The sequence below is a fragment of the Scleropages formosus genome, chromosome 7, assembly GCF_900964775.1.
Source record: "Scleropages formosus chromosome 7, fSclFor1.1, whole genome shotgun sequence".
Lineage (NCBI taxonomy): Eukaryota > Metazoa > Chordata > Actinopteri > Osteoglossiformes > Osteoglossidae > Scleropages > Scleropages formosus.
In genome coordinates, this window is record NC_041812.1 from 31,596,911 (window position 1) to 31,607,609 (window position 10,699).

The 10,699-nt window shown below is 42.5% G+C and overlaps 1 protein-coding gene across 5 annotated transcripts; it reads right to left on the reverse strand.

Moving 5' to 3' along the window:
- Positions 1-629: 629 nt before the first annotated feature.
- On the reverse strand, positions 630-10,654 carry LOC108942038 (ubiquitin carboxyl-terminal hydrolase 8-like). 5 transcript variants are annotated; one of them, XM_018765073.2, is made up of 19 exons: positions 10,411-10,654; positions 9,612-9,792; positions 9,137-9,281; positions 8,832-8,917; positions 8,513-8,651; positions 8,115-8,151; positions 7,764-7,932; positions 7,462-7,624; positions 7,234-7,375; positions 6,781-6,998; positions 6,154-6,636; positions 5,793-5,867; positions 5,397-5,659; positions 5,078-5,299; positions 4,728-4,938; positions 3,544-3,780; positions 3,314-3,456; positions 3,064-3,196; positions 630-2,874 (listed from the first exon to the last, which is right to left on the reverse strand). In XM_018765073.2, the coding sequence occupies exons 2-19, from the start codon at positions 9,713-9,715 to the stop codon at positions 2,716-2,718; spliced, it is 3,129 nt and encodes a 1,042-aa protein (XP_018620589.2). In that variant the 5' UTR covers positions 9,716-9,792; positions 10,411-10,654; the 3' UTR covers positions 630-2,715. The 5 variants fall into 5 exon arrangements, with proteins under 5 accessions (XP_018620589.2, XP_018620590.2, XP_018620587.2 ...); XM_018765074.2 differs by having other exon boundaries at positions 6,154-6,516; positions 7,764-7,935; XM_018765071.2 differs by having other exon boundaries at positions 7,764-7,935.
- Between the last annotated feature and the right edge of the window lie 45 nt (positions 10,655-10,699).

The following is a 10,699-nucleotide window of genomic DNA, read 5'->3' on the forward strand; positions in this document are numbered from 1 at the left end:
TCACTTGGGGATCTATTTCAGAGGAGATCTCTGCTGAAGGTGGCCAGGATGTGTAGAGATCCAGGTTAGCAAAGTGGCCATGTGCCTGAACAAAAATCGTAATGGATTTTTGACTCGCTCTTTTACTTTTAGCATTGATTCCAAGTCTGTGAATTCAACATCCCAGGGACTTTGTTTTCTTTTCTGAAGGCTCAAGTGCCAGAGGCGTGTACCCGAAAGCTGGATGTTGTACTCTGCCCAGTGGAAAGGATGGCTGGAGCGCTGTGTTAAATACAGTACTTGCATGAGTCATACCCACAGATGTGACTTTATAGACCCTGCACATTTTATTTCATCGCATGTGAATTTGTTTTTGCAAAAACGTTCCAGACACTCAAACATCGGTCTCTACAGAGGACATGCTGTATGATGCTTATAAATCAGACTAGTTTTTTTTTTTTTTTTTTTTTTTTAAACTGGTTAGAAGTATGTACTCAAAAATATACACATTTGTCAAAGCGAGTGCAGCAAACTTTTTTTTTTTTTTTTAATATTCAGGTTTAATTTGCCTCTATTGTCTGTGGATCTGAGTTTGAGAGCCCTGCTTGCACTTCTGTAATTCTCCCCATGGGGAAAGTGTGTGTGTGCGCATATGTCAGAAGGGACCTGTCTTTGTGGTGTAAGCTTCAGGCTGTACCGTGATGTGTTAACGAGTAGGAGTGAGTAATCGTGGTGGTATGTACCCAGCTCTCATCACCAAACCCACACACATGCTCAAGGAAATCAGGCTGTCACATCACTTTTTATGGTTTCAGGAGGGGAAAAACATGCCACAACATATTACTTGCAGAGAAAACAAACTTTACTCATGGCTAAGTTCAAACAGACCAGAATCGTTGTTCAGGGTCACCGGTGATCCTCCAAATGGCTGTCAAAACCACTAGCTCCATCTGCAGGCTACTGAATGACAACACATTGTGCCTTTTTTATTTCCTGATTTTAATTATTTGGTGCACTTTTAATATGACAAATGTCGTGTTTTTAGGTTATAGTACAAGTGTCAAATGTCATGGCATCAAGGAACACAGGTTTAATATAAATAATTCCAAACGGGCCCATTCATGCTAGATTAACGGTTAAAGGTGAAGGATTTATGACATTCCACTGTTTGTTGTGTTGGACTCTGCCCAGCAGGTACAACCTCCCGGGTTTGTGCTTTCTCTCATCTGTAATAATCTAGCTCCAAGGCACCTTGTTGAAGCTTCAACACGTTAAAGCAGTAATGAGTAACACTGACTCCACCCTCCTCCCTATGCTTTGTTCTGACAAAGTGATGCTTTTTGAAGGACATTGTCAGAGGTCCTGGTGAGCTAGTGTATGTTCCTGTTTTCCTTACTCTTACACACCTAAGCACGCACATGAAAAAATATCTTTTTTTCTTCTTTCTTCATGCTGGTGTGACGGTGGTTTAATAAGAGCTGGGAAACCAGCACACATACACTGCTGCTCATTAGGACCCCTACAATCAGTGCAGGTGAACACACACTGTGCAGTGAAACACACTATGGCAGACAAGTACATAATGTTTCCTCTCTCCCTCTTGCAAGATGCTGACTCAAAACGAAAGTCGACAGGCCCTGCACAGGAGAAGCGTGGCAATGAGTATCACTTGCGCTTCCTCATCACGTTATGACATGTTTCATTGCTGGAAAGCTTTCCTTGAGTAATGTTTAAAGAGTGCTTTGTTAGGTGGAAAAAAAAAACACAACTTCAGTTTTTTTTTTTTTTATCTTTAGAAGATATTTTCACTCTGGGGATCTGGCACATTTAGATAAGCTGAAAGAATCTTACATTCTGAAGTGTTTGTTTTTTAAGTACTTAGTTAACTTAAGAACCAGGCTGATCATGTCAGAAAAAAGTAGACAAGAACGAAGAGACTTGAGAATATCTGGTCTCAGATGAAGTGTTAAGCACAGAACCTGTCAAACTACTACCAGTATTCACATGTTTCCAACGTCCCAACAAGTGGTCCCCTAAAGTCACTCAAGAAATGGGGAAGAGGCCCAGAAAGTCTGAAAACAAAAAGTTGTCAGTCAAAATGGCCTACTTTCTTGGTAAAGCTGAGCATGCAAGTGCCTCTTTCCAGGAGAGCTTGGTCACTTATACACAGTAGTGGATGGACATTTCGTCTTAATAATATGCACACAGGTTTCAACAAACCCCTGTGAATGAAAATACATATGTATGTAGTGTATGCATGTTTGTGCACTGTACATGATGCCAATCTCTTTAGCCTAATATACTCACGGTACACGAAAGCTTAAGATCAGCTATGTGACAAGTCCAACACACTGAGGAAAAACTACTGGAACATCTCAAGTTCCATATCAGTACAACCGAAAGATGCTATAGGCTGCTTAATACTGTTAGACTTTGTAAGCGTTTTTCGCAAGACTTGTGTTTAGACCTGGTCTTGCAGACAGAATATACTTGCTTCAAACTACTGTGAAGAGTACTGATAGATGAAGTGTTAAACTTCTACATGATCCTCTATGAGCTGCAGCGCTGCTGCATGACACGGACAGCCATGTAGGCCTCTGTCCTGTCTGCTGAAGGCTGCACCCGTGTAACACCTGGCTAACCGCATCAACTGGCCCTCCTGCCACGGGTAGCGTCCACCCGCCTTCATCCTCAGCGGCTCGATCAGCATGCAGGGCTCGATGGTTTGACCAGCCTTCACAGAGCCGAGTAGAAGAAGATATAGGCAGCTGAGGTCTTCACCGAGGACGCAGAGATATCAAGGACCTCGTGGTCGTCGAACTTGAACCAGCGCTGTTTCTGGGCATTCTTACAATAGGCTGTATAGTGTCCACCATCCAGGCCTCCGTAGTGGTTCTGTGGACAAGATGACAACACCTCTAGAAATCCGCAACCGTGCATGGTCTCAATTACAGCATTTAGTGTACTGGTTCTGGACTACAGTGAAAGGACTGGTTCTTTCAGGATAATTTATCATAAGACGTCCAAAAAACCTTGAGTTTTAACACATGAAAATTAAAGGAAATTAATGGCAGAATTACTCACAGAAACACCAATCAAATTATACTTTTTCAAGTTGTGTCTAGGGCCGATAACATATTGGGTCAGGTCCAAGTTTTCAAGAGGGAAGTCAACTGCTGTCTGAAGCTTCTGTTTCCATCGACCTTCGTAGGAGAACCTGGAGGGGATCAGAAGAGATTAGCTCAGACAGCGTGGAGACAAACTTGAAATCTGGAAAAAATCACACTGACAGAGGTATCTTGTAGGTGAGCTTATGCAACTATGGCCCTTTTACCGTTTTAAGTGCACTAGCAGAATTGGCGGAACCTTCCAGATTTCTAACTTCTTAGTGGAATCCCTGTGGGCTTTGCAATGCCTGCAGAAGACCCTGTTGCTGTCTGTCAGCTTCTCTTCTTTGGAGAAAAGCTTCAGGCAATCCTGAGTGGCGATGACACAAAGTAAGTGAAAACAGTGAAGGGAAGGTGCACCCCCCCCAAGAGGAAATCATGTGTTCTGAGCAGCTACCTGTAGAGAGCACCTGTGCGCAGATGCCAAAGGTAGGGACAGGTACATGAACGTCTCAAACGTACGGGACTTGCGGTAGCAAGTAAGACACTGCACCGTGGACTTGAACTGGCCTTGGAACAGCGCCACAATGATGGACTCATTCAACAGCTTGTGTTTGCTCCAGGCCAATTCTGCCGCCTTGAAGTCATCTAGGTGGTCGATTGTTTCCTCTTTGCACCGCTTGCGATTGTCAGCCTAACATGGAAACAACAAAAATGTAAGTTTCAGCAGACCTCTGATTTTTCTTGCACGGTTTCAACATCCAACTACCCACAACTGAGAGGTTTTTGTAGTAGGCAAAATCTGACTTAGTGCCCACTGTACTACCTCAGAAATGTCATTCTTAACTCCTTTTTCATACAATACCTACAGAATTCTGTTCATGGCATATACCATTTATGGCAAAATGACTTTGCACCTTCATATGAAAGGAAGGTAAACTTTTACCTTTCAGGTGGCAGTCAGCCCGCTTACAGCCCCTTCAGTGCTATGGTCTTATCAACCTGTTTTGACTAGGACATGTCGTGAAACCTAAAAAAGGTAGTTGACGTCTAATATGCAAGGGGATGTTTCAATGAAATGGGCTTGTGGGGGTTGGGGAGTGGTCACAATGTGTTTACAAACACCAGCAAGTCCATTTGACACAGGAAACCATGGCAGAACTCAAACCCGCTTACAAACAAGATGAGGGGTCAGCCTCAATGCACCCTCTGCCATATGGAACCCACCACAAACAGGAAGTTGGCAAAGAACTTATGTAGTATCCACGACGCTCAAAGACAAACAGAAAAATACTGGGGCAAAGCACAGTAAGTCTACTTACTCTCTAATGTGGCCATCAACATTGAACATCAAAAGAAAAGAAAAGGAAGAAATTGATAATAATAGCAGTCAATACGTTTGTCCTTTCTTGTCCAGTAATGATGGCAAGAGACAGTATGAACTCCACTGGTATCTGATTTTTTACAATAATCAGTGTGACCTCAGTGAATTTCAAAACAAATGTGATTGTTAGTAGGATACAGAAGGTCCACAGAGCTTAATACTGAAGACACAGTATCGTCCCAGAACTATTAAATGTAATTGTACTAATGGAATTCCATAACATGGAAGGCAGACCAGGGGCAAAAAAATAGCCTTACTTTGTTCAGGTCCTCATGAAGACCATCCATGAGGAAGAGCAGAAGTTCCTGCGAGTCCTGCTGCTCATAGCCAGCAAACTGTTCATTAATTTTTCCAATGGTGACCTTGAAGTCTAGGGGGCTGATGTATTTGTAAAGTCCAGACCACAAAGCCTTCATGATGACACCAAATTCCTCTGCCACCTCACCCTTGTGGCCCAAAATGTTGGCCCTGTTGACAAAATGAAAGTCACTGGTTGGTCACTCATCACCCCCTACATCCAACACAACCATGCTCATACTCAAACACCTGGCAAAGGACCAATGTCAGCCACCTGTTGAGAAATCCAAAAGGAGCACGACCGCCTCACCTATTGATATCCTCCTGGTAATAATTCTTATTGAAGTATTCAGCCATAGCCGGAGTGTTACACAGACACTGCAAGATGGAGTTCATGTAGCAAGTGTTGCCCAGGTTGCGCAGTCCAGTCAGGGAGGGCCCCAGGCCCCCGAAAACAGGGTTGAGGTTTCGGATCTTTGCAGCAGACAGCCTGGTGATCTCGGCTTTGGTGTAAGGCATTACCCTGGGTGGCCTGTGGAAAAGATCATTGCAAGAACTCACTATTATCGTGATCATTATTATTATTAACATGGAAAATTGTCATGTTGTGAAAACGAGTGCAGCCATACTTGGTGTCTCTGTTGACAAAGGGTGTGGCAATAAGCTTTGTAACACCCTCATCTTGCAGGGACTGCGTTATGTCAGGGGATGAGTAGGAGCGTTTGAGTTTGGTGTGCTCGCTCTCGGGTTCTATGGTACGGCCCTTCCCTGGCTTTTGTTTGGGGGCAGGTGGTGTGGCAGGGGGAGTCTGGGAGACCTCGGGCGGGTATAGGTGCACCCGGTTGGTAGGAGAGTGGTAGTAGCGGTAGGTTCCCGTTACCGTATCTAGGAACTGGAAACAAAACAAAAACAAGCAAACTATAATAAATACAAACCTCATTCATCAGTGTCAATTAAAGTAATTCCTATTCAGTAATGTAAATGTGAAATGCTTAATACATAAAGGAAAATACATGCATCTTTACCTTCATCCAGCCATCGGGCAGGCCTGGGACAGACCTTCCCATCTCCTCACTCCTTGCTCTGGTCAAGGGCTCACGCTGGGAACATTAAAAGATTTTTTTTTTTTTTAAATCAAAAATTACTTTATTACAATGATCATACAAACACAGGCAGCAAGAGTAGGTATTTGAACGTCATTAAATTAAATACACAACAGTTAGAGATGGAGACAATTTAAATACATCTTATACTTTATATATACTGTATAACACCTTAGTCATTTTCTATACCTCTATATCAGGCATCTGCATTCCCAGCTGTGTGCCCGTTGATCAGGTTTCACTACTACTTTAACAGAGGCACTCATTTAATAGATGGACTAACCTTGATCTCATTGACTATGCTCTTTGGGACATGTGACTCTAGCGATGTGCCCTTCGCTTTGTCAACACCTTCATCATTGTACCTTCTCCTTTCTTTTGCCTCATTAATTTCCTCTTCATGCTCATCTTTTGCTGCCTTCTGCCTCTCCAAGCGTTTCTTGTCTTGCCGTCGCTCCTCTTTCTCCTCCCCCCGGCTGTCCTTTATCTTCTCGCTGTCCTCCTTGTCACTCTGTCGGCCTTCTTGGTTGGAATTGTCCCCTTGCCTCCTTCTCTCTGGCTCAACCTTCTGTAGCGCCTGCACTGGCTCCTGTTGTATCTTGCTCTTCTCCTCTGTTGTTATGGAGGACTTGGGCCCGACGCCTATCTGAGCAGAATGGTTTGGAATTACAGGCCCATTTTGCACTGGCTGTTGATCTTTAGTTGTCATACTGATGGTCTTGGAACTGTCAGACCTTTTGACGGTGGGCTTTTTTGTGCGATCAATCTGGATTCGATATAACAGACAAATGGACAACCTGCAGTGATGATTGTAACATTCAACAGATATCAAAAGTCAAAAACAAACTCCTTATCAATACCACTCAGGTGAACCACATTCTATTCAGCAATCTATCTGGAGTGTGCTTACCTGTGGTACAGGTTTGGCTTTGGTTCCAGGCTGGCTGGATGAGCCTTTTTTGGGTTTTTCCTCAAGGGTTTGATCAGTCACAGCTGGTCCTTCTGCCTCCACTTGTTTCACCTCCATATTTGTCAAATTTCCATTCACCTGCATAGGCTCAGGTTTTGGTATGACCTCAGGTGGGGCAAGGGGTTTGGGCTCCTCAAGTGAAGGGTAGCTGAAGTTCACTATTCTCAACAGAGAATAGAAGACCTTTCACTACAGTAGTTTAAAAAGTTTAATTGAAGAGGAAGTGAACCACAGCAGATTAATCAGTTCCCACTGGTTGCCCTGTAGACTACATTTTAACCATTTGACTTTAAGATGCACTCAGGCAGGGTTGGCACACAGTAGTGCCAAAAACTCAAGTGAGATTTTTTTAGCAAAGTAATTGATCTTTTTTTGGATTAATCAGACACTTACATTTAGGGATGACGTCAACGGTTTCCAGCCTTGGGGGTTTGACTTTAGCATTCGAAGTGTACATGGGGTAGAAGAGTAACCAGTTCTCGTAGCCCCCCTCCAACACCAGGGGTTCATTATGCAGGACAGTTTTGCTGTCCCACTGTGGAGTTTAAAAAAAAAAAAAAAAATTCCACTCACAAAAAGATCATAGCCCTAGAGCACTTTCATCCTAAAATAAATTCGTACCTTGTAGAGGGCATCCTTCAGACTGCGAAGCGTGGATCCCAGTTTCAGGTCTTTGGCAGAGCTCGACCAGTCCAACAGGACAATGTAATCAGCCAACCCACGGCACTCCCACTCTCCTCTCGACTCCTCAGGTAAATTCACTTCAATTTGATTGACCGTTATCCTAAAAACATGTAGGTGCACAAGTTGCAAAAGAGTTAAAAATGGCAAAAAAAGCTTCTTCATGCACATGTCAAAAATACAATTGTTTACCCACTTTGGGTTTAAATGTCTCCCTTCTGCCTTGACCACAAACCTCCTACCCTGGGCGAAGGACTTCCTCAGGAACACAGATACACTGCTGTGTGGGCACTTGGATCCGTGACTCTTCAAAATCACTCCTGCTCCTGGCATCCATGACGATGATTCTCATGCTCTGATCCTTCATCATCTTAAAGAGCTGTTCTGCAGTCACCCCCCCAGGAGGGGCTACTGCTATCAGGATAGGGGAGTGTACAAGCAGCATAACCATTGTTGCACTGCAGCAGGTCAACTGCATTATTAAACATGCTCATGGCCATGACAACTAGATTTTTCCCTCTGCTTATTGGACCAAATTTTAAACAACTTATTATATTTTCTTCCATTCAAAATTTATTGTTGGATTTCCTTACCGGTCTCCTTCTTATTGTCCTTCTGCCCCCATCTTATCTAGAGCACAGGGAACCAACAAAACACTGAGCTCACAGGAGTATTATCTTTATTGCTGCATTTAGAATTCTGCTAATGGCAAAATCAATTTTCAGAGAGGTTACGATCCAAAACAGTCCCGCTTATCTGTACTGAAATAAAAAAGGCAACTGATCAAATTTCTGTTCATATCATAAAGACATGACATTTTTTGTTATGATTTACTGTTACTCTTCACAAAAATGAAAGAACAAACATTAGTTGTGCAATAAAAAAATGTCCATCTTACTGATTAGTCAAGCTTTCAGAGAATAAAAAAATTTGTATCCAAATGTGTTCTAAAGGCTTCAGGGTATTTCAAGTAATTCTTTTGTCTCCATACCTTCTTATCCTTCTCAGCTCCTCCTGCCTCTTTTGAAGAGCCCCAGTCTGTGCCCTTTTCTGGTTTCTCCTCTTTCCGCTTATTTTCCTCCTGCCTCTCCTTCTCATCCAGGTTCCTCCGTACCTCTGCTTCTTCGTATCTGTCCGAACAACACAGCAGGGAGTTTAGCAGAATACTCTGAATTCAGGATGGTTATATACTGAACATGCTGAAAACGATAGCCTTTAAGAAGGGACTTTCTATATCTACATTGCAAATTCCAAGATATATTTACTGGATGACAGTAATAAAAATAACAATTCTAATAAGCAACACTGACCTGAGTTTAAGGCTCTCCGATAGCCTTTCAGCCTCCTCTACAGCTTTTTTTAAGCTGCTCGACCCAAGAATAGACTGGAAAAAATCCTTCATAATGAAACATATGTTATCATTAGTTGACATGTCTGTCAATGAGTAAGGATTAATTAAATATATTCTAAGAATACTGTTCCAGAGAACCTCAACAGAAGTCTGGAATCACTCACAACTGAAAAAGCAATGATTTACACTAACTTGTTCTTCAGAAATATTCCAATACATTGACTATTGACTGTGGAAGACCTGACAGTCAAGACAATAAGTCACCTGCTGCTGTTGGAAGTCAGGCCTTTTTTTGATAAGGTCATAAACTGTCAGGAACTTCATGTACAGGACATAAGCCTTTTCTTCATCTCGGTCCAAGCGACACTCCTCGGCTGCCTTGAAAATTTTGCAGGCGCTCTGTACGTAGCTACGGAAATTAAAGGCCTGTATTATTCACAGATTTACCATTTTTCTTTGAATTATAAAAACAAAGAATACTGATGATACTGATAATTGATATTAGTTAGCTAGAGTATGGTTAGGTGAATAAAATTTTATTTTAAAGTTAAATATGGATTACGTTGAATGAACTTCTCTTCACTGCCAATCACATTTGTACACACAGAAAAAGCCTCAAATTCTGCTGTGATATTTAGCATTTTATATATACATATGCAATAGTATCGCTTTATTGATTTCTAGGTAAGGATGCACATTATGAAAAACGCTATTCAGATTTGATATGACGCATTCGTACCTCCTCGTACTTATTTTATCCGGCTTGATTTCAGCCTTTTTATTAAGGTCACCTAAAGATGTTGAAAGGTACAACTCCTTCAGCCCTGCTGTCACGGCTGGCATTTTTAAAGGTACATAGAATCAGCGAAATTCACCACATTTTCCTCATGCTTGGCCTTGACTTAATGGTCAGACTCCTTCTGTAAATAAAAAGATGCAGGAGTAAGTAAATAATATAGAAAGGCAAATACATTCGCAGTTCCAGCACATCTTGTAAGAGCTCAGTCCTGGGATGTTCGGTGGAAGCTGCAATTACTAGAGTAAACAGCTGAGTTATCAGCACTACAGAGGCTATGTCTGATATTCCTCAGCATCTGAACAGCTAGTCCGACTCTGACGGTGACCCTGGGGTCAAATGCGCACAATGCACTGCAATGTAGAGCCCACAATAACACATCAGTGTGCAGTTTCACACACACAGCGTGCTCCACTGATGCAATAACACACTGCCCTCCTGACAATGCCAAAGCAGCTGGATGCTTGATAACTACATAATGTATTGTTTGCTGCTATTTCAGGGCAGCAAACAACAACAACCAAGGGCACTGCCAGCAAACAGCTGAATTTTATACATCCAACATCCACAGCGCATTAGATCTGGTGCATGCTGATCATAATGGAATCAGGTAAATCATTTGGTTAGCTACTAGTCCAGCCTAAATAAGGATGCTGGAATCAGGATGTACTGACCCTATGCCATAAGGAACGGCTTTATCAAACACATTACAAATAACGAAATGATAAGCATTGTGTCTCACCATAAGCACCTCGTCCGTGTGTGTTTGTATGTGTTTTAATCTGACAGCTGCCTCCCGGAATGAAAGAGCTGCTCTGGGTTCAGCGGCGAAGCCACGTCCCTCCAGTAGGGGGCGCACTACATTCAAACTGCAAAAGCTTTATTGGCAAAAGACACAACTTACAAATAGCGCCCTTCCTGAAATGTTAGCATTTTCCCTCACCGCTTTGTTACAAGCAGCATTTTGACAGTTTTTATAGTCTTATATTGACGCAAACACTGCTCATTATTATATTGATTAGCTGTCTTAT

Excerpts from the sequence above, each read along its gene's own strand:
- LOC108942038 (XM_018765071.2), bottom strand. The coding sequence starts at position 9,715 with ATGCCAGCCGTGACAGCAGGGCTGAAGGAGTTGTACCTTTCAACATCT. Across the intron at positions 5,868-6,153 it reads GCATAGTCAATGAGATCAAG|CGTGAGCCCTTGACCAGAGC; the intron begins GTTAGTCCATCT and ends TAATGTTCCCAG. Across the intron at positions 5,660-5,792 it reads TGCCCGATGGCTGGATGAAG|TTCCTAGATACGGTAACGGG; the intron begins GTAAAGATGCAT and ends TTTTGTTTCCAG.